Below are 27718 nucleotides of genomic sequence, written 5' to 3' on the forward strand. Positions count from 1 at the left end.
GATCTTGGTGAAAATTTTGGTGCCACAAGCAAAGTCCTTTTGTCTTGTTCATATAAGAACAGAGCCTATGAGCAAATCTTAGCATCTACTTTTGTTATTTTCACCTGTATTTCTGGTAAAACAGGTGCCTGTTTAGGAAGCTATGAAAACACATGTATCCAGAGGTATAGACAGATACATAAAAAAATACGTATTTTAACTTATGTAAGATCTGTTTCTTCAGGCAAACATGAGAGAACAGGAACTTTTCCTATTGGTATTTTCAGGCAGCAGCTCTGTAAAACATAGGACTGTCTAAAAGTGAACACAGAAGCTGATTTCATAAATATTTTCAGATCTGATTTAGAGATTGAAATTAAGAACAAAGTACTGCAGTATGTAACTAGAGATTTACGAATTACTGATACCTTTTGTTTTCAAAGTGCAGTATTTAGGTTTTCTTTACTTCTTTGTATTTACCTGCAAAGAAGCAAACTCACATTTTCCCTGAAACAATTGACCACTGAGCCCTAAGACTCTATGTAAAATGGTAAAGGGAACTAAACCTCTTTATTCTTGTGTAACTCATTAGCTAACATCAGACGATTAGAGCTAATGTTTCCATCTAAAACAATTCAAGTGCCTCATTAATGGGGATAGATTTCCTTTGATCTAATTACTTCATGTCCCAGATATATGGGAAATTCAGAGATCAGCACTGAGAAATCTCTGCAGACCTGGTCACATCCAGAAACATGAATTTACATGTAGACTTCAGAAATGTCATTTAAAATGGTAACGAGCCTTGCTCAGTCTGCTGGCAATGCTTGGTCAAATATTTAATGAAACCACATTAATGATAGCCACAGAATGAAGATGATGGCTGTTTGCTGAGTATGATTTAATCTCCATTATTATAGGCAAGTGGATTGCAAATTTCCATAATTAAACATCCAGTGCACTGGTCAGATTCTGTTGTAAAGTTTGGTAATTGCTGTTGTTGGGAAAACAGTCCAGCGGGGTGTTGCTGTCACATGATGAGCTTTTGAGGCTGAGCTAATAGGATGCCCTTTTAAAGTGTTCTCCATGTTTTCTGCTTTAGAGGCAGAGGATACCATCATGGAGATTTCATCAAAAGAAAATACTCACTTTTTCTCAAACAACACAGTCTTGCCCGTGGACCGATCTTCATTCAAATCCGAATCATCCGCATCCAAGGAAAAACAGTCGTGTTGTGGAGGTATAAAGGTAGAGTAAGAGCTTTTGAATATTCCAGTAGGGACTTAGAAAATCTCTCTTTTTATTTTTATTCTTTTTTTATGAATGATCCCTTTTTAAGTTCTGACTATGTCACGCTGAGTCAGTATGAAATTATTAGATACATTTCTAAGTCACAATAAAATCTTCTTCAGATCTGTATTTGTTCGGCAGGCATCAAATCTAATTTGCTGGCTGAGGCTTGCATATTGTGCGATCTTCAAGACCCATCCTAAAACGTCCCTCTGTCTTCCTTATTGCTCCACCTGAAGTTGAGAACAGAGCAGTGGCAGACAGATCCCACAGGCAGCTGTCAGTGCAGATTGTTTTTTTAAGACAGTAGCCGTGGTGGTCTGCTGGGCTCTCCAAAGTAATTTTGTGTTAAGGCCCGTGCGTGCTGACTGCTCTGTCATTAAAGCATTATTGCAATGCTCCTCGTTCAAGAGAGCTCTGCATGAGGTGGCTTTGAAATGAAGCTGCAGAAGTATTTCCACTTTATCTGCACCCCTCTCACCCCCAAGAGGTTTTTCCTGGAGGCGATGGGAGGTCCCTGCTTTGAGCCTCACGATGTGGCTGCGCCTCGGAGGAGCATCGCTCCCTGCTCGGGACACAGGGGCACAGCAGGCAGCACAAAGCTCTGCCTGCTGCCTCTGCCTCATTTCCAACATGCTGACACTCTCTTGGGTGAGGTCTCAGAATCACCACGCAATGCTGAGATGATTTGAGTTACAAGGAAAATGAGTTTTCGGCCTCGCCTCCTTCTTTTCGTGGTGCACAGGCTTTATTTCTGTGCTTTTGTGCCCTCACTCAAACACACATCTACTTTCAGGTATCAATCCAGCTCCCAGTACAGCCAGAGTAATGAGCAATACTTGTCCTGAAGTCTATAAATTTTTTTTTTTTTTCTGGAAGATGAGTTGTATTAAATAAATTTTGTACCATAATATAATTCAGTCATTGATTCTCCATTTGCTACAATGATAACCCAATCCCCTCAATGAATAAAACTTCAGTCACAGATTAGCCAGTCAGGAATCAGTTTATTAGCCCCAGAAACTGAAAAGCAGTATTATTTCAGCTCAGTTTCTTTCTCTTTATAGAAGTTGTGTCTTCTGGGAACCCAAACAGATATAATTAACATATTCCTGTAGGGACTTAGAAAACCTCTCTCTTTTTTTGGTGAGCTAACCCTTTTTGAGTTCTGATTAGGTCTTGCTAATGAAATTATTAAAGATATCTCTAAGTCATGAAGAAGTCTGCTTCAGGTTTTGCTTAATCTGTTAAGAAAACAATATGCAGATACAACAGGTTGTTTTTACCAATTATCAACCTTCATATGTCTTAAAATTGCCTTCATTAAGCAGAAAGATGTGGTGAAATATCTGTTTACAAGCACTGACATACCAGAGAAGAGTGTGAAATCATGTGTACCTTTCTGTCCCAGCCCTAAATCAGCAATGTATTTCCACCACTGCACACCTGGGACAGTTGCAAACCCAGTAAAAAAAAAAATTGTGCCAGAGACATTCAGAAGCATTTCAAGTTGTAGTTTACCTATACAATTTTCCTGTAAAAAAATAACCAAAAACACGTGCTCTCACATTACTATTTAAAATCCAAGGGCATAAGCATACAGGAAACGTAAAGTATTATGACAATATTTGTACTGGAGAGTCCTTTGAGAGATGCTGCTGTAGGAAAAAAGACCCAGAGAGGGGTTGTATATGTTTATTTACCCACAACTGTTTCTGAAGGAGGGATAACCAGCCCTGGATAAAGTGACACAGAGATATATTTGAACCTTAACACAAAAATTTGCATTCAGCAGTGATGTTACTGCCTCTGTGCCTTGTCAAATGAGACGTTGTGAGGAGATTTGCACTGGAGGTGAGTACATTGCTCACAGCACCTGCTTACTGGGAGTGAGATTGTCAGAGAGGATTAAGGAGCAGCATGAGGTTCTAGACTCCTATTCAAATAAAACCTTAACATGTCTCTTAACTTCTGGGACTGGGTTTTCGTATTCATTTTGAGTCAGCACCACCTGTATCTGAAGGTAGAAAGCAAAGTTGTGGTTGCCATGACCAATTGCACTGTGTGTGAGTATCTGTGGAGCACACAAACTCCACTGGGCTGCGTTCAGTGAGGGCAAATTTTGGCAACAGATCTGCAGGAACAGGAGTAGATCTTAAGGACCCTGCGCTCCCACCACACGCACTTTGGACCAGCCCTCATCTTCCAGATTAATTTTGTGGGAAAGGGGCTCATTCTGTACCTTTGAAGTACATACCAAAGCACTGTGAATGGAGTTTAATTTCCAAAGCCCACTCCTGATTCAGATCACGCTGAAACAGGTGCAGTGATAGCTAAGAGAAAACTGTCCCTGCAAAACAAAAGGAGGGGAGAAGGTGCAAAATGCAGGGTGCAACTCTGAGGAAAATGCATGTATTAGAGACTGCAGGAGATCTTGTAGGGGAAGGATGAGCCTGGAAGAGACTTGTCTGGCAGGTCACTGTTCATCTCACAGAACATGTAACCTATCTAAAAATGTTCAAAAACTCACCTCCCCACCCAGCCACACTTAGCACTTACCCATATGGTTGCTGTGTAAAGTACTCCCTCCTCAGAAAATCACAGGTTTCTATCTTTCAACAGAGCAGTAGCTTTGGCATCTACCTGAAATCAGCAATGGTCGAGAGTCAATTCAATTTTTATCAATATTGCTCATAAGAGATGAACAAATCAGTAATCTGGCATTTAATAAGAAGTAGGAGAAATATTGGTTTGGCTATTTGGCAAAAGAAGAGGTAGGAATGCAGAACTTGTTTAAAAATAATTCATATATCTTCTGTACTGCCTGATTTTAATCACTGTCTTTTTTCTTCACAGATATTTCTTGGTGCATTGTCTTTTGTTTATTTTGCTAAAGCACTGTCAGGAAGTTATCTAAAAAGTACTATCACACAAATAGAAAGAAGATTTGACATCCCTTCCTCTTTGGTTGGTGTTATTGATGGAAGTTTTGAAATTGGTATGTGCTGTAGAAACACATTTTTATTTTCAGAAAAAAAAGGGTGATGCAGTTTGTTCTGAAGAATGATTGCATGAATCTCCCTGAAACTTAAAAAACTGAGCAAGATTCACCTAGTAAAAATAAGTGGGGCTATCACTATGATTGTGTTCAATAGGATAAGGTTGCTAATACAAGCAATTCAGCATAGACATAAAAAAAAATTGTAATTTGATAAGCTAAGCACCTGGCTAATTCATACTAATAGACATTTCCAGTGCTGAATGAGAATTTGCCTGCACGGATTTCTGCAGGCAGAAATCCACCTCCCCCACAAGTGTTTGTCCTTTGTGATCTATTAAGCAGCAGGAGGACAAACCTCTAAATGTAATCTACATTTTCCTGTCCCTCTCCTTCCCTCTCACACTAAGGTTTCCAGCATGTCATTGCCTCTTACAATTTCAGATCACTGAATTTATCTCATGAGTGTTCAGTGGACTGTGCTATCTTAGCCTAAGCGTGTAAAACTCAGCTTGATTCCTCTTTTTTCCTGCTTTTCTGGTTATTTGCTCTCTTCAGCTGGCACAGGCTCTCTCCTCTTTTCCAGCTCTTTATCCAAAGGTTTATGGTTTCCCTGTCACAGAAGGCATTGGGCTCCTGTGGAATGCCTGGAAAGAAGGAGAAAGGCCATCCCCATCAGCCCTGTCTCCCTGAAATCAGTGCCTGTACTACATACTGTGAATTGTTCTTTTAGGGGATCTCTTATCAACGAGCAGTAAAACTCAGTTTTCCTTTTGTACTCTCAAAGGGAACCTCCTAATCATAATTCTAGTGAGCTACTTTGGAGCAAAGCTTCACAGGCCAAGAATAATTGGAGCAGGCTGCTTAATTATGTCAGCTGGAACATTCCTAATTGCAATGCCCCAGTTCTTCATGGGAAGGTAAGTGCAAAGGGATCCCTGTTTTCCAGCTGGGCTGTGCACACTGAATGGCAGCTCCCTACAACATTTAGGCCTTGATTATGATGATAGAAATAGGCATATGGGGATGTGGTTAGTTAATTTAATTTTTTTGTGTGTGTGTGAAAAGATTTATTACTGTAGAGCAAATAATTTAACGTGTATACTCTTCAGTTGTAATCAGCTTTTTTTTATTATTAGTCTCCAATCTTGATTGGCCACATTTGGATGTGGTTTAGGAATTGTTGAAGTGTCAGTAAAGGAGTGGTGATTAAACTCAGGTAGACAATCTCAGTGCAAGCCAGAGGATACACCAATGTCTAGTCTCTTAGTCTAAATTCATGTATCATAGCAGAGCAAAGTGCCTGTTAAACTGAAATTAATCACTGACCCAAAAAGAGCCAACAGGACAATTTTGATGTACAGCTGCAGTACAAATAGAGCTCTGTTTATCCCCTGTAAACTACCACTGGCAATGCATCCAGATGGATTCATATGGATGCAGATGAAATTTGCATTTAAGTGCTTTAGGCCTATCTGGTAGTTACAGATCTGATTGCTTTTTCTCATCAGTACTTATGAATAAATACAACTTTGTTTTCCAAACAGATACAGGTATGAAAGATTCCCTTCCACCGTCAATTCGACTGTCAGCCTCTCTCCATGTCTGCAGGATAAAGGCCAAACTCCACTCTCGGCCTTGGAGAAATCTCAAGCAAAAATAAATGCAGGTGAGAATTATCTCTGTTAAATCTTGGGGCTTGTAGTGCTTGCTGTCATTAATGTTTCCCAAATCTTTCTGTCAGGAGATCCCAGTTTTGATTAGAAGGAAGTGAAAGAGTTTTCTAAAAAGGGATGTGGTGGCAAATTTATAAAACCAGCAACATTGTAGTATCTTTGAGGCAGCTCATGCTAAAAATTTGTCTGCCTTAACCTGTTTCACGGTTTTCCTACTGTTTCTCCCACAAGAGAAGTATTTTAGGAGCCCTGAGCTTTCAGTGTCAAACTGCTGCTACAAACACATCATTGCTGTCTCTTGTTATGCACACAGGGTGTGAAAAGGAAGCAGGCTCTTCCATGTGGATCTATGTTTTACTTGGAAACCTTTTGCGTGGAATAGGTGAAACCCCCATCCAGCCCCTGGGAATTGCATACATCGATGATTATGCTGTTGAAGAGAATGCTGCCTTATATATTGGTAAAATAAATATAATTTATTTTTCCTCATGGATTTCTCCCCAGAGGAAACTGAGTCGTTCTGAATAATGGAATGAATGTTATTGAATTAACTTGCCCTGATTGTTTTGTTTGCATAATTTCCAATATTAAAGTTTATTTAACAGTCATGTACACTCAAGGGACCAAGTTCCCATTTAATTATACCAGCACAGTTCCATTATCTTAATTTGGTGAAAGAATTTGACCTTGAGTTCCTGCTGTTACCCTAATCTTCCTAATTCTTCAGGATGTGGACTGCTGAGCCTCTGTGCACATTCAGTTCTCTGGAAAGTGATAGAAACAGGCACTCTTTTAAGCACTTAAAATAGAATTTCAGTGGGCACTCCAAACATTCCCTCCAGATTCATGAAGGATTATAAATAATAGTACTGATACTTTAGGAAGTTGGGATCACTGTTTTCTTGTGTTCATTATGTGATGGCTCCACATTCAACTGAAATATTACCAAAAAGACCTATCTCATCAGCATCTGCTCTTGACAAGTTTCCAGCCAGGAAAAAATCAGATTCTCTCTGTAAAAGAGTCAATCTTCCCATATTTCCAGGTGAATTTTTTCAAATTCAAAGTATTCAGAAAATTTGGCTGAGGGTGTATTGAAACATATTAACAATGGAAACCAAAGCAAAGTGATTTCTCAGCCTGTTCAGGGCCTACCTCAACTAAAAGTGACCAGTTAACTTTAAAAAAAATTGCATTTGCTCCCCTGTTACTTTAATCTTGTTGGCTAAAGCATTTCTAGCAATTGTAGATTGATGCTGCTGTTGAGTTCAGGCCATTCAGTTTGCTGACATTTTTTCCTTGAGGCTGAATGTAACTCTTTAATTGGATAACAGTAAAAAGTGTCATCGTAGTGGGGAAAATTTTATTGATGACTTTTTTTCTTCTTGAAAGTATTCCAATTTGTGTAACTGTATCTCTTGCTGCCCATCACATGCCATAATCTGCTGTTAGATGCAGAAGAACCAGTGCCCTTTTTGGCTCAGGAGTGTAACAATCCCCTGTTTTTCCATTCCAGGCTGCGTGCAGACAGTGGCAATTATAGGGCCAATATTTGGCTTTCTCCTGGGATCCCTGTGTGCCAAACTTTACGTTGACATTGGCTTTGTAGATCTGGGTAAGTCAAAACACTCGGGCTTTAAAAACCCAGTCAGGCTCCAAAATGCCTGTTTTAGGCCAAGAACTCTCTGGTTATCTTCTAGGCATGAGGTGCTAGGAGGGGGTGGAGTGGGCACTCCATGAAATGAAGAGGATGACAGCAGTGTAGTGGTCCATGCAGAATAGGCTGGCAAGAAGGATGGGTGTAGAGGAAGAAGGAGGTCTGACTCTTCCTCAGCCCCAGCAGATCTGCAACAGGTGCCTCCAAGAGATGCCCTGGTAAGGAGGCTCTGGGGAGATCATGGGAGCCAGGAGGAAACAGGGCTGAGGCTCAGGATCCTGCACGTGCTTTTTTAATATCCTGTTGTTGCCTAGAAAAGTGGTTTGGCAGGGGGTACCAAGTCTCCAGATTGCCTTTCTTCTGAGAAAACAGGAAGAAAAAAAAAAAAAAAAAAAACAGCAGGAAGAAAATAGTTTTTTTCCTGGGGTTTTTGTGCAGAACAGCCTTGCTGGGAGCAAGTGAGGGGCCACCTGGAGTGCCCCAAGTGCTGGTGCTTGCAGCATCTCTGGGGATGTGCCAGTGGCACAGCAGTGTCAGGGCTAGGCTGCTGCTGTGCCCCTGCAATCAGCGACTCCTCAGCGTTGTCCCCACAGCTGCTCCTGTGAAACACCCACGGTGACACAGAGCACAGCTAAACCTGGCAGGGTCAGGGATGGAAAGTCCCTGCAAAACCACCTTTCTTATTAGCAGCACGTGTCCTCCAGATGTATTTATCTGCTGCTTCTTTTCCGCTTTCTGCAGACGGCGTCGCGATAAGTCCCAAGGACGCGCGGTGGGTGGGGGCGTGGTGGCTGGGCTACCTGATAGCTGGGGTGATCAGCGTCCTGGCTGGCATCCCCTTCTGGTTCCTGCCCAAGCACCTCCCCAAGCCTGAGAGCAGGAAGGACTCCAGCACCTCTTCTGAGCACTCCAAGTTCATCATCGAGGAGAACAAGGACCAGGGAACGTCGTCTTGGCAGCAAGCGAAGCTTGCAGAGATGGCAAAAGGCAAATCACTTGAGTTTTCTTCCTGATTGTTCAGTTTTTCTCTCAAAGGCTTTTAGACTTAACATTTTTATACTTTGAGTCCCTATTTTAATGGCCTCAGAATTATGTTTTTTCCCTTTCACTCTCCAACTCCCTAGTAGACACAAAAAGGTCTCTTCAATGTTCCTTGGACTTGCTATGGCACGAGAAATGGCTGAGATTTGTAAAATCACAATAGTGGGCCAGCACATATCATGAAGCTCTGCAAAATTTTTTTTTATTCACACATAGTGACTGTTGCAGAAGTTGTGCTCAAAAAAAAACCCCAACCCTTGGTTTTTGCTAATTATTTTTTTCCTGTAAGTTCATGCATTCGGAAAACACGTGCAATATCTGATCAGAATGTAGATGGGCACAGAGCAGCTGCAGTATTAGAGGAGGCTGTCTGGATTGAGACAGGAGCTGGTTTGCACAATTCCATTTCCTTGGCCATGCTTTGCCAAAAGCATTTTCCCTCAGAACTTGAACCTGCACCTCAATCTGTCTGTGCTTACTGTCAGCTGTGCTGAGCACTCTTCGCCTCAAATTAAGCTCAGCAATGCTGTGGCTGTTGAGGACACTTAGAAACCAAATCATTCCTAGTTTATGATGGAAAGAAGGTATTTAAAACAAGATATCTCTTCTGGGGAATTGATGCTCAGTGTTTTGCTCCACTGTTCCTCCATCCAGAAATGGGGGAGCTGTTAGGAGCATCAGGGAACTCCACAGGTTCCCTCTGAAATGTTTTGCAGTTTTGGGTGTTTTGGAAGGTGCACACATGTTACAAAGCATTACTCACAGCAGTTATTCTCTCTCTGGCCTGCTTGTTATTTCTGCTGTTTTGTCTTGCAGACTTCTTGCCATCACTGAAGAACCTCTTTGGGAACCCAGTTTACATTCTGTATTTGTGTGCAAGTATTATTCAGTTCAATTCTTTAATTGGCATGGTGACATATAAGCCAAAGTATATTGAGCAGCAGTATGGGCAGACATCTTCAAAAACTAACTTTGTTATAGGTAATTCTATATCTGCTTCTTGATATCTTTGAAATGGACATTTTAAGAGTGGCCTATACATATAGGAAAAATTGTATTTTTTTAGAGTATGTTCATTTCTTCTCCTTCCTTGTCTGACTTTAAGTAATAGCTCATAGAAGGTAAGTTATTTCATTTCTGCTTCAGCACTAATTAACTCTGAGTTTATCTATGCAAGAGTTACTGTAAAAGTTTACATGATTTGATATCTTAATTCCCATTTTACTGGAAATTTGAAAATCAATGTATGTACAATGCAAGAAAATAACTGAGAAATCATTTTAAAACAGTTTACATAAATGTATCATCAGACAGACCTGCTGCCTTGATGGCTTCCCATTAATTTCAACAAAAGGAAGATCAGTTCAGTGAGTGCTATGGGTGAGCCTCTGAAGAGATTGGTGTTAAATAAAAGGAGGGCAAGTCATATCCCAAGCTGTCCCTTACAGCACAAGAGAGAGAAGCTGCTTCAGCCTTTGGGCACAGAGATCAACATTTTTGCAGCTGACTTCATGAGGGTGGACTTGGCTGCCCAGTTCCTGAACCTGCCCGTGGGGTTCAGCTCCAGAGGTGCAGGGCTTCGGTAGCATTAAGCAGCAAAGAGGTTTACATCTCCCCAGCCCAGAGGGAGCTGCCTTGTTCCAGAGCAGCATTAGTTGCACAGCAACAGAGGTATATATGTGCAGGAAAGCTGTAAAGATCCATTGTGCTATGTTAATTCCGTTCAAGATAGAAGCTGGAATTTCCTGGCACGAAACTCCTCAAAGCAAGGAGAAATCTTCAAGTACTGTTGATGGCCAAAGAAAGTCCAGAAAACAATCCCTACATTCAGTGTAGGACTTCTCGTTGTATTTAAAGATTTTCTGGAGCTAAGCTTTCAGGTATGTGCAAACTGAGTGAGGATTAAGAACCATTTGATTTCTCTGAGTGTAGGGACTATATCCAACAGAGAGTGTGTGGTGGCTTGCTTAGGGAAGGATCCTGTGAGTGGCTGTCCCCACAATAAGGTGATTTTTCTTCCTCCTTTTCCTTTCTCTCCAAATCCACCCTTCCTAAGAAACCTGAGGGCTGACTCAAACTCACAGTGTTTATTTCTCTTTCACAACCTCTTTTACTCTTTCTTCTTTTTTTATGAAAAACAGTTTCTATCACAATCTCTGATAGATATCAAAATTGTCAGAGCAATTTGAAGCACTAAAAAAAAATTCAAAAGGCAGGTCTTGCTCTGGCTTTCATAATATTAGATAAAACTAAATTTGTCCTCTAGGAATGAGCAGATGACTCCACTGACAAACTAATTGTGGAAAAAAAACACCTAGCTTAAGAAATTGGAAGAGCATTATCTAAACTTTATCCGTAATCTCTCTGTCAAAGAACCTGCAAAGAAACATGTCCTTGGGAGTAAGTTTTTCAAAGCTGTCCCAGCACCTTTGTAGCACTCCAAGGATCAGTCTAAGTCTGGATAAAATAAAATGCCCTGACTGAAGATCTTTTATGTTTTGTTCCTTCATCTGATTGCTGCAGCTGTTTTTGTGGCTGACAAGGTTAGCCCACTGAGCTGGGGTTTTCATTGATACAGACTTTTTTTCTTTGATTTCAGGTCTTATTAACATTCCTGCTGTTGCCTTTGGCATATTCTCTGGAGGACTGATCATGAAAAGATTCGGAGTTGGCGTTTTAGGGGCTGCAAAGCTTTCCTTGGGATCATCTTTCTTTGGTTACCTTTTGCTGCTCTCGTTGTTTGCGCTGGGCTGTGAGAACTCGGAGGTGGCCGGACTGACTGTGTCCTACCACGGGTATGCTGGCAAGGCCATGCTTCAGCAGAAAGGGCCACTGCAAACCAAACTCCTTCCTCATTTTGTTTCACAGAGTATATATTGTTGAAAAGAGAGTCACTGACCTGAATGCGCTTCCCAGAAATTTGATTCAAATCGGTGGAAACCACCCCATTCCAGCGGGCATTGTGTCATGACCCTCTCATGACACAACAGCATAAACCAGTGGGGTTTATGTCACAAGTGCAGATTGTTTTTCTGATTATTTTTTGAATATTATTGCCATGGGACCCATCTTTTGAGCCCAGTGATTCCTGGAAATGTGAGTAGCTCAGTAGGGGGAAGAGATTTGATTAATTGTTTCTTGCCTTTGTGTGCCAGTGAACATTGAATGGTATTTAATAGCCTATGAACTCAAAACTTAAGGATTCATGGATTAACTATGAGGTACACCTGAAGCTAACATTTTACCCATGCTATTACTCTGTAAAACTAACTTTTTGGGAGGAGTTTCCAGCACTGACTCACAGCAGCTCTGGTAGCTGTTCCACTGGTGTCTGATGACTGAATTTGACAGAGGGCTGTCGTGCCAGGTATCAGACACTCAGTTTGGATGAATCCCATTCTGATAAGTTCCTTGCTAACTTCTACAGAGACCATTTCCCACGAGCAACTCACTCCCTTCTGTGCCACTTGCCTAGTTGTGTTAAAGCTGCATAACTGAAACCTTAGAAAATCTGAGAAAATGCATGAATAGAAATTGGTAGTTATCCCCCTTAATAAAGTAAATGCTGTCTCACAGTAGGGGGTGTGATAATGTGAAAACATTTGGATAACAGAGAAATGAGGATTTACACTGCTGTGTGGATGTGAAGAGACAACCTTTAAGGGGCTACAGAGGGAAGGAGTGGCCAGGTGCTCCTGGCAGGGAGCATAGCCCCGGAGGTGATCGTGGTTTCCTCCACACCTGCTGGGCAGCACCTTTGCAGCTTCTCTTTTTTCCACAGGTCCAAACCAATGAGTGATCACGAGCAAGCCCTGTTTTCAGAGTGCAACTCGGGCTGCTCCTGTTCCAGGAACGACTGGGACCCCATCTGTGGGGAGAATGGAGTTACCTACGTGTCCGCCTGCCTCGCCGGCTGCCGGGCGTCCAACGGCACCGGGAAAAACACCGTAAGATAATCCTTCATTTCTGTGTGAGGTGGGGTCTTTCTGCTACAAAGCACCAGGAAAAACACTGTAAGACAATCCTTCATTTCTGTGTGAGGTGGGGTCTTTCTGATAAAAAGCACCAGGAAAAACACCGTAAGACAATCCTTCATTTCCGTGTGAGGTGGGGTCTTTCTGATAAAAAGCACCAGGAAAAACACTGTAAGACAATCCTTCATTTCTGTGTGAGGTGGTGTCTTTCTGCTACAAAACACCAGGCAAAACACTGTAATACAATCCTTCATTTCTGTGTGAGGTGGGGTCTTTCTGATAAAAAGCACCAGGAAAAACACCGTAAGACAATCCTTCATTTCCATGTGAGGTGGGGTCTTTCTGATAAAAAGCACCAGGAAGAACACCATAAGATAATCCTTCATTTCCCTGTGAGGTGGGGTCTTTCTGATAAAAAAAACACCAGGAAAAACACCATAAATAATCCTTCATTTCCATGTGAGGTGGGGTATTTCTGATACAAGGCACCAGGAAGAACACTGTTAGACAATCCTTCATTTCCCTGTGAGGTGGGATCGTTCTTTCTGATACAACCAGGCCTGTCAGAGTAAGTGGATTTAAACTGAGCACGGCACATCCTCCTCAGCCCTGAACTCCTCAGGATTTTTTAGCAATCTGGCGCCCACATTTAAAATTTTCTCACTTGCTGTTGCCAGCAGAAATCACAAGCAGAGAATGTTGGAGGCTTTTTTTTTATTATTTTTTTGAGCTGTTGGCTACCAAGACTATTAGAAAAAACCCTCATAACTAAATCCATCAACACTAGATACTTTATCATTTTCTCTTTCATTGCATAAGCCTTTTCCTTTCATAAAACATTTCCCACTTTGGACTTAAACTTTCAGCCATCCAGAGTGTGCAATTCCTAAACATCCATTTCTCCACCATTTAGGTTTTCATACGCTTTTGCCTGCTCTCTTCCAGGTATTTTTTAACTGCAGCTGCGTGGGAACCTCTGAATCTCCACAAAGCTCCTCGGCTGTGGTGGGACCATGTCAAAAAGGAAATGAGTGTCCCAAAATGTTTCTGTATTTTCTAGTAATATCAGTTATCACTTCGTACACTTTGTCAGTAGGTGGCACACCTGGATACATACTGCTTCTAAGGTAAGAAAGAATTCCTGCTAGCATTGCCAAGTTTTTTCAAAGTGTTTTGACACGTGACTGGTACTCCCTCCCCTCCTGGTATTCCTAGTACTGGGAAATGTTTTGCAGCTATGCAAGGTGACATGTTCCATATAATTAATCTCTCCCAGATTTTTCTCCTTGTTTTAACAATCGTTTTAGCATGAGATTTTTTTTTTTTCCTATTGTGATAATCACAGATTTATTGAATGCTTGTCCCAGTGCATATTTAACTGCTGGAACTATTTGTCCATCACTGTAAGCTTTGAAGCTAATTTTAGCAAGTGCAAAAGCATTTAATACTATAAGTGCTTAATCTGGATTTTTGTCAGCTACTTGCAATTTTTGGATTCCAAGTCCTACTATGCTCTGTTTTGGAAACCTTTCTTTCTCAGTTCCTTTTTCCAAATTATTTCCAGATGGGCACATTCTATTTCTCAAACAAAACAAGAGTAAATCCAGTCTAACTAATCTTTAGTATTATAGCTGTGTTTTCTTGCTCCCAAATTCTCTTTGGTTTTGAGTTCAATTTTCTGGACCAGGCCCTGTCTCATTGCTGGTATCTTTATACCACATGGACAATGCCAGTGTTAGAGCTGGCTGAACATAGGCCATATGGAAAAACCTAAATAAAAGAAATGTGACTTCAGTTCCATCACAGTCCTTGAACCAGAATAAATATTCACACTGAGACTTTCAGAAATGGCTGAGGTGAGGATCCTTCTCCCCTGCCCTGCACGAGCACTGCCAGGGAGGTGAACACAAGCTGCACAGCTTTCCTCACACACCTTGCAGGGTTACCACTGAGTGCTGCAAAACCACACAGCATCTCTCTCTCTCTCCCTCCGAGGGCTCACTCCAAGAACAATCACACTGTAATCCATTTTAGACCATTTTTACTGAAGCTCCTGCACAACTGGGCTGTCCCTGCGCCAAGAGGAGGATGATTCATGAGTGGAGAGCTTGCAGCAGAGCCTTCAGGGTTTATGCCAGGTTGCTCTCTGTGGTTGCTTCTGACACGTTGGGTAAATATGGGCATAGAGCTATGCAGGGATGCAGTTCCCTTCCCCTTTCCTTCTATCATGTCTCCTTCTATCCATAAGACATGATGGAAAATGTACCAATCTGGAACCACACAGGGCCTCAAAACTGTGGTAGCCCTGCTCAACCTCCTGCTTTCTTCTTGTCTCCACCGCATAAAAAAATTGAGTGTTTGGGAGATGTTCATAACTGAGCACGTACAAGCTTAAATCACACAGAGCTGCCTGCCCTTCTCAGCCCTAAGAACTTGCTCTTGGGGGTCTTACTGCTTAACCAATTTAGTCAGAGAAGCTTAGAAAGGTTTCCAGTTACAATACTAAACCACTTTGTTATATGAAATCAGAAAAACAGTTTTATTGGTTGTGCTCCAATGCTTTTATTGCTGTTGAAAATCATTTTGCTTTGAGAGACATTTAAGTGAAACTGAGAAGTTATGTGTTTTCCTGCTGGATTGAAGGCATCCACCTTTGATGTGCAGCTAAATAAAACATGTTTTAGTAAGTTCCAATTTTTTTTTTTTTTTTTCTGCACTGCAAATGACCTGTGGGCACAACTGCACTTTAAGCTCACACTTACTTTTGTCTTTTTTGAAATCCATCACTGACTGACTTTCTCCAAAAATCTGGCTGAATTGAAAGTGTGCTTCTGCTACCAGAAGGAAAATAAATTTTCCTTGAACACAAATAGTCCCAAGGTCAAGTTGCAGGCTTCGTTATGTATTTCTTTCCAATGATCACTTTTAAAAATGATTCAGTATTCAGTCATCTCAGTTAAGATTCCAGCACTTAAGCAAGCTGATATTTTCAGATGAGCAGATAGTTGCACCTGCCATGGGGGACAAATACAGCTAAATCCCTAAAAGCCTGTAAGATTTAGTGAAGATTTACTTTGATGGCTTGCACACTGAAGTCATTGAAATATGCTTACAGCTGGTGACCAAGTCATTTGCTGAGATGTCATTTTGATGGTATTAGTCTAATTACAGTAGCCAAAGAACTTGGGAAAGCCCTGAAGTTTTTGAGAAAGAAGCCCTTCAGTTGAGATAGCTGTTGTTCAAGCACCAGCTATTAATAGCAGGTGCTAGGCAGTGAAAGGGATGTCTCAGATCTCCCTAAGAGGTCTGGCTATCACTCAGGATCACAAAGGGTTCCTGTTTCCTTGCAAAGACAATACAAAGAATAAAACAATTTTTTTTTTCATCTGAAAGAGAATATTTTTTTGCAGGATATAAATCCTGTGAAACACATATCAAATATCCAGTTATTGGTTTTATTTTCCACTTTTTGCTTTCTATGCCCTCAGATTTGTTCAGGAGGACTCTAGGCTGAGGAGTGCTTGGGTAGCAAGTGTCTAGTAGGGGAGCAAGACACTTGTTCTTCCAACTTAAAATCATTTTACAGTCATGCCTTCACAGAGGGCAGTGCTTGTATAAGCCACACTCAACAGATTGTGTGATGATAATCCATGGCCAGGGCATTAGAGAATAAAGTGCTGAAAACTACCCCTGGTGAGGAACTGTAAAGTTAGTTCTGAAATGTCTTTATTATTTTTTTTAAACACATTCCCAATTACATTAATTTTTGCAGGAGCAGAGGCCACCCTAGTTCAGACCACACAGACTGTACCTCCAGAGCACTGTGTTCATCCACAGTGACAAACTGAATTTCAGCCCATTTCATTTTCCTGATTTATACTGAACACAGTGACCGTGACAGAAGTTTTATTAATTACCATATTGATATACGTGTTACCCCACGTACCAAAAATGTCCTTGGTTTGACCATGTGACTGGTACTGCCCACTTGCCAAAAGCAAACATACACCCAGATTTGTGCTGGATCAGGCACTGGAATAGTCAGTCTGGTACATGCTGGGGGTTTGAGCAGGTTTGAGCAGCTGAGGGGGGAGAGCAGGAGATTCCTGCAAGTCTGAGAGCCTCCACTCCACTGGAAAGGCAGCTCTTCTCCTGCCCACCACCTCTGCCTCCCTCAAGGAGCCAGCACGATGATCTAAGGCTGGAGCAGGGCTCATCTGGAGCCAGAAGAACTGGATGTCTGTGTGGGACTGCAATCTTAGCAGGGCCCAAATGCAAATGGTCTGCTCTGTCAGAGAATGGCCTGGATTTACCTGTACAGGAGGTGTGATCCTGGTCTAGATAGGGTGCAATGAAAAGTGAGTGCCTAAATACCTTCTACTAGCCCGGGGCCTTAATCCTGAATTTCAGGGAGTGTCTAACTGAATAAAACCATCCAATGGATGCATGATCTCACTAGCAATTTTCTTGTCCTGTGTTAGTAACACCTAAGTGCTGATATCATCTGAAAATCCACAACCATCTTAAAATGTGACGTTGAACATACATGCTCAGAATTCCTAGATGCTGTTCTGGTTTTATTACCTTTTTTACATATTTCTGCAGTTTGATAAAAGTCCATGATATTAATGAGGAAAAGGTCACATTTCTTTCCTTTCTCTTGCTTTCTATTTGTATTCCAGTTATATACACCTGATGCTTTATTTCTAGTTAACACCTCTTTTATTTTTATTATTTTTAGATGCATTAAACCCCACTTGAAATCATTTGCACTTGGTATCTATACCCTGGCAATAAGAGTACTTGGTAAGTCCATTTGTACTCCTGAGTCAGTTTTAATACACTCCTCACTAATCATTTCTCTTAGAATTAAGCTTTGATTGTTGGGAAGAGCAATGTCTATCTGCAAATAGATATCATATGATTTTAAGAAAAAAGGTTGGAAAAAGGAAACTGCTTTGTACTTCATAAAACACATAATTATGTCTTAGGTATAATTAAAATGCACAAGGCCAATATTTATGGAGATGTGATCCTGTAGACTATGAAGCTAACATCAAAATTACATCTTGTCCCCTTACTCAGCAAGAAGCATAATAGATGTGGCTGAGAATTTGTGATTGCTTTTCAGGCATATATATTCATTAGTTTCTAAGGGAATTAATGTGACTACAGGTGTGCCTGGGGGCAGGGTTCACTGCAGCCTTGTGGTAGAGCCACCTGAAATCAAGGGTGACATGAGATGCCAATGAACTGGAAATTATAAAATCCTCTAGGTCTTCATGAAAAAAAAAATAGCAAGAGGCAAGCACCCTATTTATATGAGCAGAGTTAGATGAACTGGATGAAATTAAATCAAAGCAAGCTGTTGGCTTCTTTCTTACACCTTTGCAGGCCACAATTTTCTCTCCGGGCTTACATTCTCCTCCAGCAGCCCAGGTGACACAGAGTGCAGGATGTCCTCATCAGCACAAGAAAAAAAGGCTTTTCCTTTCCATCAGCCCAAGAACTGCAGTTGGTTTGCCCCTGCCACAGCAGGATCTCAAGATACTTGGATGATTTCTGCAGCCCCACTGTGTCTGTCCCTTCTCATCCCCACCCAGCACACAGGACACCCCTACCCCCAAGCTGAACAGGCTCCATTGCTCTCAAGAAAGGAGATAATTCTCCTTTCTATTTTTTTTTTTCCCCAGAGATGTCCCGCAGGGTGAGGAAACCAAACTGTGGCCAGCACTCCTTCCAGGGACTTCCACAGGCTTTTTGATGTTTTGTCATGTTTTCCTGGCTTCCCACAGGGAGGAAAGGGTGGTGTGTGCCTGGGCAGCACAAGGCACGTCTTCTCCAGCCAGCAATCAGTGTGCAAGTGTCATTGCTGTTGGAATGTATTATTGCATGTTCCGCATGAACCTGCCTCTAGATCGAAACTGATCACCCCTGGAAAGTAAATTTCTCACCTCTGTTTATTTGTTAAATACACCCAGCGGGGATCCCAGCCCCAGTGTATTTTGGAGTAGCCATAGACACCACTTGCCTGAAATGGGGAAGCAAAAGATGTGGGGGAAGAGGAGCGTGCAGACTCTATGACTCCAGTGCACTCAGGTAACAGCTCTTCTCCATTCCTTCTTTACCTTTTGTTCTTAAAGTACGTCTACATCTGGCACAGGTAGAAGAATTTCTGTTAGAAGATTCGAGTGAAAGATCTGAAACTGAATGAAAAACTCTGACCAACAATATTAACAATAATACTTACATTTCACTCTTTTGATTTAATCTCTTTTTTGGAGGGGTGGGGGAAAGGGCTGATCATCTTGTTTCAGTATCAGCTGTAAATAACTGTCACTTAATAATTTACAAAAAAAAAAAGCCTTGTGTTGAAACCTCAATTTTATGCTAAAGTTCCCCTCAGCTTTCAATATCTCTGCTGTCATAGAGTATGTCTGTGTGTGTAAATAAGTTATTAAACCTCATTTTTCTCCATGTTGGAGCTGTTTCAAAAAATGGAAGGCAAAGGTGCCACAGAACATGCTTGGCTTATCTAGAGGCTTAAGTGCAGAGTTGTCTTTATCAATTTATTGCTAGAGGACAGTAATTGTCTGAACTGCATTTGTGAAAGGCTTCTCCAGAAATGAAGAATGGAATAGCAGTGGTAAGAGGAAAATGGGAGAACAGGTTGTCCCTTCTCCCACCACAAGGAAAATAAACATGAGAGAAGGGTATATCCTGTTTTAAAAACTTGAAGGAAAGAGCAAAATCTCAGCTGGGACTCTTTTTGCTAATAAAACATGATGACGTTATTGTTGCTGCTGTTGTTGCTGTCATTATGCCTGTAAAGCAAAAATGCCATCAAATGGTTTTGATATCACTGGTCCTGTTTGTGAGACAACCAAAAAAATAGAGTAACTGCCCTAAAAATATTAGTGCTCTTCTTACTGAAGCACACTGGGGTGGAGGTTGCTCAATGCCTGAGATGCTTTCTTGAGCACAGACCACTCTCTGCCTGACCCAGGTGAGCTGATAAGCTCCCCTCTCCAGGGTCATCCCCTTGATTGCAGCGTCCTTACCCAGCCTTACCTGATGAAAATATGAATGTGTCCTTGATGCCTTCTAGTCGTGTGTTGCCTTTGACATAGGCTCTGATCAATCATTTCTCTCTCAGGTATGTGTACCTGGGGCTGACTTTGGTCTTGGGCACGGTGTCCATTTTCTTCAGTGTTGCTGTCCTTTGGGTTCTCCGAAAAAGGTCACCTCCACAAGATGAGACCCTCTCAGCCAACGGGGAGAGAGGTGCCTGTGGGACAAAGAGCAGAAAAGATAATTTTGTCAATAGTGACCAGTTAATTCAGTCAACTTACTGGCCAGAAAAGGAGACCAGACTTTAGGAAAACTGAGATCTCCACCATGATTTTACCCAGTGAGTGGTGTTCCAGGCAAAAATCCATCATCAGTGAAGCAGTATCTTAGTAGCCACCCTGAAAATGTTCACCCTCTTGCAATTTTCACTGTGAACCCCAAAAGCAAAGATTTTTTAGCACGTGAACAGCTCTAAAAACACTGCTCACCGTTCTTTTTCTGCCGAGTGAGGGGATTTCCTCCGGCTGGGGAGGTGCAGTTGTGCCCTCACCCAGACACCGTTTTTGCAGCTGCCCCTCAGCTCCCTCCCTCCTCACGAAGCTGCCAGAGCTGCTGCTGCCCCTCGGTCTCCTCCTGGGTGTGAGGGGCAGTGGGGAGGCTGCCGTGCAGCCATGGGACCAACCAGGCACAAAACCTGACTTGGCAACCTGGAATGTGGAGGGATCTCCGGCACGGAGCCCGTCCCGGCGAGCAGCGAGGCACGGGCCAGGAGGAAGGTTTGCTGGGAGGAAAAATCAGCCACAGGCTCTGGGCACCTCATGAGTTCAATCCAGAACACACCTAGGATGTCGAGAGTTGTGGTTAGGAACCCGTTCTCCAGTAGCTTTTGTTACAGCACAACAATCAGCAGTAGAAGCTGTCGTTACAAAGAGTGCCATCCAAAGGAAACTGGAATGAAAATAGAGCTTCTTTAGATTTCCAGCAGTTTCTTGCTACTTGCTAGTACTCAGTGTACTAAATGATTCCATGCACTTTATGATGTAATAACAAAATTATACAAGATACATATGATTTATATTTTTAAAAGCTATGAAAAGACAGCTTGGGAAAAATAAAATTCAAATTAATTAAAAGACCAGGTGATTTGGGGCTTTTCCTTTTAATTTATTGTATTTTCTAGCTGAAACTAATACATTTTTGGGCTTTGTCAATAAGTGATATTATTGTATTTGGGGTGGGCAATGCAAAGGAGAGCTGTTTAATATGAAAAAGATCTCAAGAAAGCTTGCACTGGAAAAGATAACGGGAGCACCACAGGGATATCCTTTAAAGCAACAAGAATTTTTGAGCACATGATGAAAGGCAGGCTTCATCCTTCACCGTGATATTGGCAAAACAAACCCATGTCACATCATTTGTGTCCCAGCAGTGACTGTAGGTGCCCTACTGCCTCTCCTGTGGGGTTCACTGGCTTGATCAATGATCAATGATCAATGATCAATGATCAGTGATCAATGTTTGTCCTGTGCCATCAGGCACCTACCTAACCCACTCAATAGCAACACCAAGAAGGATGGTGCTTAAGCACCAAAAAACTGCAGAAGGTAAAGCTTTAAACCCGTTACTGGGGAAAATGCATTTGTCAGAGGAAGAACCAGTGTCACCCAGATTTGCCACGTGGGTGAGTGTTGGACAGTGGGCTGGAATTTGGAGACCCAGTCTCCTGTCCCAGATCTTTGTCCTCCCAGGTGAGTGTCAGAGGCTATGGGCAGTGAGGTCCTGCACATCTGTGGCTGTTCCCACTGGCTTCAATATCACTGGATGTTGAACTAAACAAACATAATTAAAATAATCTGAAGGCTTATGAATATGGGACTAAGGCAAGAGTTGTGGTTGGGGTGAATCACAAAGATTGGCATTCCCATCTCAGGTCTCATTCATATTAGATCATCATAAAAGCAACAAAAAATGTCAAACTGCACCAGCACCCAGGAGTAAGAGCAAAGCTGGGAGCCTTCCATAGCCTCCTGAGGAGGGCACTTCCCATAGAAATGAGCTGTCAGATCCCGTGAGAGAAAGGAGGAACCCAGCCTAAGCGCACACTGGGGTATAAAGGGAGAGATACCTGCATTTCTCTCAGTGCTTGCTGTGGTGTGTGTGTCAGAGCAACGGGGATGATTCCTACTTTGTGACCCAGTCCTGGCGAGGACGCCGCCACTCACCAGCTATGAAGCTGTCACAGCGGCAGTGCTGCACATGCCTGGCAGCAAGAGGGCCAGGAAAATTTCACTGATGTCACCTGGGAGAGAGAAAATTTTCTTCTCAGGAGCTGGAAGAGTGCTGTGCTTTGGATTCAGTAGGAGAACGATGTCGAGAGCACACTGATGTTTTAGTTGTGGCTGAATTGTGTTTACCCCAAGTCAAGGAGTTTCCAGCTTCTCATGCTCTGCCAGGGAGAAGCTGCACAAGAAGCTGGGAGGGAGCATGGCCAGGGCAGCTGGCCCAAACTAGCCAAAGGGATATTGCCTTCTCTGGAATGCCATTTCCAGTATTTAAACTGGAGGGAATTGGCCAGGAGGAACCAGTGATTGCTAAGGAACAGACTGGATATCAGACAGCAACCATATCATGCATCAAAAAGTTGTCTTTCTCAGGTTTTGTTTCTCTTTTTTTTCCTCCCTTTTCATTACAATTATTATTATTCTATTTTATTTTATTCTAATTATTAAACTGTTCTTAACCCACAGGGTTTACCTTTCTTTTTTTTTTTTTTTTCAATTCTCCTCCCCACCCCTCTGTGGAGGCAGGGTGAGCAAGCAGCTGCATGGTATTTAATTATTGGCTGGGGTTAAATCACAAGAGGCAAATAAAGAAATTAAGATAAATAAACATATCCTACTCTAATTCAGAAAGAAACAAGGATATAAAAATCAGCTTCGTGGGTTATCTCATTTGTTTATGTATTAAGCCTGTACTTAGTGAATAATTCTTTAAAATATGGGCTTTCCTTCCATAACCCATTTTCTTTACATATAGGAATACCAGAAAATAACTTGTTACAGTAACTCTTATTTGCACTATATTTTGAAATTGTCCATTTTTCTCCTCTCTTCCTTCAGCTGTGATAATTCTAAATTAGCGAGCAGATAGAAACCATTCCCACTTTGATCTATTTTTGAGTCTGCTATTTGATTTTAGTGCTTTAAGTAGTAACGTGGATGCATGGATGAATGTCTGACCACAGATACACATTCTGGACTTGTTATAATACTTGAAAAAAATTATCTCAGATCTTATTTGGATCTGTCATCATCTTCCTACCAGAATTCTTCATCCTAAACTAGATCTGCAACAGGTGCTGTCTCACCAAGGTCAACAAACCTGGATCTTTTCTTTCCTTTTTAGAGTTAGAGATCCTAAACCACAGCCAAGAGACTGCAAAGAAGCAAATGCCTTTCACTTTCAAAGGTGAGATTGCTAAAAGAATTAGCTGAGGTGATTTCCCAACCTTTGCTGTCAGCCTTAGAGGCCAGAGTGGGACTCACCCCCTTTTTAAGGAGTACTGTGTGCCATGTAAAGGTGGAATATTATAGCAAGGTCCCCAGCTGTCACATGCAGGACAAGGCTGGGGTAACCAGACCATACCACGTAATAAAACCCCATGACCCAACTTCCTCTCCTACCTCCCAGCAAAAAATGCAGCTTTGAAATGAAATTATATGTCTTAGTTACAGGCACGTCATTTTTATTCATGTCAGGAGGGAATCTTCAAGAACTTCTAGCAAATAAAAAGGCAAAAAGGAGAGATCAGAACACTGAGGGAACAATGCATTTTATATAGATATATATAAAATATAGCTAATATAGCTATATATTAGCTATAGCTAATATATAAAATATATATAATAATATGTAAATATATAAAATATAGCTATAGAGCTCATGCCATCCCAGCATCAGAGGGAATTACCAAAAAACAGAGAGCAAGGGGTGTGGATCTCTCACAAAGAGTAAACAGGATGCATAATTATAGATTGCCTCCTAGAAATGCTCAAAATAATGAGGAAGATTGATGTATGAAAGCACTATTGCAATATTTTGAAATAACAGCACAACTGGCATAATCTGAGAGAAAACACTGACAGCACAACTTTTGGCTGGTTTGACTGATGATGACACAACGTGCAGCTTAATTCTGCAAAACATTAAAAGTTACTAAAAATTCTAGAAGCTATGAAGTGCATAGACTTGCAAGCAGCTAGGTTGCAGGGGTATTTTAAAAGCAACTGCACATAGATAGACATAATAATGAATAAAAATTATTAATTATTAATTTATTTATTAATTTAATTAATAAAAAAGAATAATAATTCTTAATAATCTAGCCCAAAGGCTGTTGCCTAGAGGGATCAGAGATCTGACCCAGTCTGATTGTCTTTTTTTGTGCCCTGGAGCATCACTAAGCAGGTGCTGCTTGAGGCAGTTCCTCATCCAGTGCTAATCAACCTCTAGAAGGCAAAAAGTCCATAACTGCTGTAGAAATGATGAGGGGCAATTTAACTGCGGGGCCCTTTAATGGTGATTTAAAGTGCTCATTAAAAGGACCTTACTGAAGCAACATGTGGCTAATATCAGGAGGTTAGTTAAGCAACAGCTCATCCCACATTAGTGCAGTTCATTGAATTTTGAAGAGAGTAAATAAGGAAAGGATTTAGTGGTGAGCACATTCTCACAGCTGGGTGGTGACCAGGCCAGGAAGCTCTCTCCCTCTCTCTCATGGCTGTTGAGCATGGTAAGTTTGAAAGGTTGTTGTACACAACCTCTTGTTGATCCTGTGATGTTGGCACTTCTAAAATAAGATGTGGGAAAACACAAACTTGTTTAAGTAAAAAAAAAACAACCCATGATAAGATTATACAGTCAGCAAAAATCTGTTTATTTAACCGTGCAGACAGACTGTTTTCCAGTGTCTGGAAATCAAGCAGGATAAAACTATAATAGAATTTTTTTTTTTTTTTTTTTTCTTTGGGATGTTCCTGACATCTGATAGATTTTTCTGTCAGGAAAAAATCAAGACTCACCCATTCTTGTAAAAGATCTGCTCTAGTGTAACAAGACAGATGAACAGTTTATTGCAGTGGTTTTGTACATAACACCAGGTACTCAATTATGTGAGCCATATTCATTTTTTCAGTCCTGTTAGCTCAGTTAATATCCCAGACCATGTGAAGGTATTGGGGGGGGCTTGCCCTGGGGTTTCACCTGAAGTCAGCATGGTTTTTTGTTTCTGATATTCTGTGATGCAGCTCACATTTGGATGGGCTACTAAAAAGGTCTAAGCACTCTCACCTGCCAATGATTTACACTTAATTCTATGTCTGTAGTAACAGCTCCAATCCAAGCTGCTGGTTAAGACTGAATGCAAAGAGAAGCTATACAACCAGCATTAATATCTACCCCTTGTATTTTAAATTGAAAAGAAAAAAAATAAAAGAAAGAAAAATCATTAAAACAGCACATCATCGTCTACTTTTCCCCAGACAGATGCATGATGCAAATCAATGAGAAAATTATCAAGTTCTTTCGAAAGGCAAATGCTCCACTGAGCAGTGGAAGGATAAATTCCCAGACACTGACTAAGATGGAGACCACAGATCAGCTGTTTTTCTCTCTCAGCTCAACAGCACCCAACAGAAACTAGACACGGGGACAGGAGCACCAAAGAACCTTTTTCTGTTGTGGAAAAGGCTATTTTCACCCCCTGAGGATTCCTGTAGTATCTTAACTACCGGAGTATTTGCTTACCCTTTCTGTACACTATCCCTTTTATTTAGTTTGCTAACAAAGAGTTAAATTTTAAAATACATTGATTTTCTGTATCTGGGGATTAGCGTCCTGAGAATAAGAAGGGCTCTAATCAAAGCTGCCTACCCCAGCTGGCCCCTGCCTGGCCAGCAGCTCCCTGCTGCTGCCTGCCCCCTGCAAATTGTGCCTTGGCAGCCTCTTCTTCTGGTGGGATCTGCTGCCACCCTCTGCCTGGAGGAGTCTGCAACCAGCCAAAGGTGACTAAAGGTGACTTACTGTGGTTCTTGTAAGGACTGCTTTTGACCCTCAGCAGGAATCAGAAATTACTGATATCCCAGTGTTCTAAATTAAGGGGATTTTTTACTGCCATAATAATTTTATTTTATTTTTTTCCTGCAAGTGTGAGTAATATGGAGGTGGGTCTTGGATGGAAAAAGAGATATGTCTCTCTTTTTAGGTGTGAGACCATAGTCTGATTTTACTTCAGTAGCTTCCCATTCTGGCAGTTTGAATCAACATTTCTTGGTTCAAGAGGTCAGCTTTGATTGTGAGTGCTTCCACAGACAGTTTGGACAGCAGCAGATCTGAAGACAGAAAAATGCTTCTCAGCCATGCTGAAAGCAAAGTACAAAAGATATTTTAATCCTGGAAAGTTATAAATTAATGGTATATACAGGGCTAGGAAAAAATAGGGAGAAACTGATTTGTATTCACTTGTCAGAATGATGAAAACAAAGAAATTTTCTTTTTCATATAAGGGAAACAAAAAATGTTTCCCTTATGTAAAAAAGAAAGTAGCACCGTTTTCTACAGGTTCTACTGCTCCAGAGTAACAGAGTAATTTTAGCTCCATCCCTTTCCAGATGCTTAGGATTAAAAGGCCAAAAACCCACTTGGGTAGGTCTGCTAATACATCTGAATACAACCTGAAAATGAAACCTTGGGAATGCAAAGCTCCACCACAAAACTTTGTAAAACAACAGGGAATAAATGCTTGTCTTGTGACTAGAAGTGGGTAGCTGATGTTTTATGCCACAACAGGGCATGAAGGATCACTAACTCTAAAAAAAGAGGCCCTTGAATTTCCATCTCTTGCATGTATTTAATGCTCAGTAATGCTCTGACTGTGAGGACAGCTCTTTTAGAAAAATTGCATTGATGGCAATGTTGGTTGTTTTGGGTTTTTTTTCATTCAGACTTACATATAATGGATGCCATCATAACCTAACACCATGGATTCTCTCTGCAATGATGAATGAAGTCCCCCTCGATCACATTATTGATCAACTAGCCATGGAAAACTAAAAATTGTTCTACACAAAAAGTTACAGCCAAAATGAATCAATAAAATACCAGCAGAGATTTATGGAAGATTATAGAGCAAGTTAACCTTGAGGCCATTATTGGACACAATGGACTGGTGATCTGGAACAGTCAGCATGGATTTATCAAGAGCACATCAAGGTCTGACAGAGCTGTTTGATTCCTGTGAGGAAATGGCTGGTGATGTGGTGAGAGTGCTGGCAGGGAAGCGGGCAGGAGCTACCAGGAGTGGAATATTTTGGTGTAACATCCAGGCAGACAGCAGTCATACCTCACCTGCCTCAAGAATAACTTACCTTTTACGTACACTTACGCTCAGGAATCAGGCAGAATGCACAGCAGGGACACAACCAAACAAACCTGGTGGGGTTTCCTTGAACTAGGGTTGTGAGTGATAAAGGGCTGCTCCAAAGTACACACAGCCCTAATAAACTTTTATATTTCACCTGCCTTTGCTGCTAATAGCAATAAACTATAAATATGATCAGTCTTCGAAGCATGAATGATTCTTGAACACCTTCTTTCTTCCATATATCCAAGGCATTACCTTTTCTCTTCCTGCAAGTTCTTGGCTGGCTCTAGCAGATCTGAACTGAATGGATTTTAGCCATATACTGTGAAAGTAAAACTGCATAAGAAAATGAACTGGAAACAGGAATATTTCTAAAGTTGGAACACCATAATTTTAAACACCAGGAAGGTGTGAACCATTCTAATCTAGACAATTTCAGGGAAAAAAAAAATGATGCTTCACAAGAATGTACAAGAGGAACACACTTGCATGTCTTCTTCCTAATTAACTTTTGACCTCTGTGGATAAACATGGATTTTGGGACCTTCAACAGAGGGCAGAACTGGGAGGAGACAAGATTAAAACATTGGTTTGAGTTGGAAGTTAATGATT

The 27718-nt window shown here is 41.3% G+C and overlaps 1 protein-coding gene across 2 annotated transcripts; it reads left to right on the forward strand.

Annotated features, from left to right (window-relative positions):
• Positions 1-1083: 1083 nt before the first annotated feature.
• SLCO1C1 (solute carrier organic anion transporter family member 1C1) lies at positions 1084-20606 on the forward strand. Of its 2 annotated transcripts, XM_053942911.1 has the most exons (14): positions 1084-1227; positions 4126-4267; positions 5055-5187; positions 5815-5936; positions 6257-6403; positions 7460-7558; positions 8342-8587; positions 9458-9622; positions 11241-11436; positions 12423-12588; positions 13561-13742; positions 17357-17421; positions 18597-18714; positions 19772-20606. In XM_053942911.1, the coding sequence occupies exons 1-14, from the start codon at positions 1099-1101 to the stop codon at positions 19992-19994; spliced, it is 2133 nt and encodes a 710-aa protein (XP_053798886.1). In that variant the 5' UTR covers positions 1084-1098; the 3' UTR covers positions 19995-20606. The 2 variants fall into 2 exon arrangements, with proteins under 2 accessions (XP_053798886.1, XP_053798885.1); XM_053942910.1 differs by lacking the exon at positions 6257-6403 and having other exon boundaries at positions 1099-1227.
• The last annotated feature ends 7112 nt before the right edge of the window (positions 20607-27718 follow it).

The sequence above is a fragment of the Vidua chalybeata genome, chromosome 5 (genome assembly GCF_026979565.1).
Source record: "Vidua chalybeata isolate OUT-0048 chromosome 5, bVidCha1 merged haplotype, whole genome shotgun sequence".
NCBI classification, from domain to species: domain Eukaryota; kingdom Metazoa; phylum Chordata; class Aves; order Passeriformes; family Viduidae; genus Vidua; species Vidua chalybeata.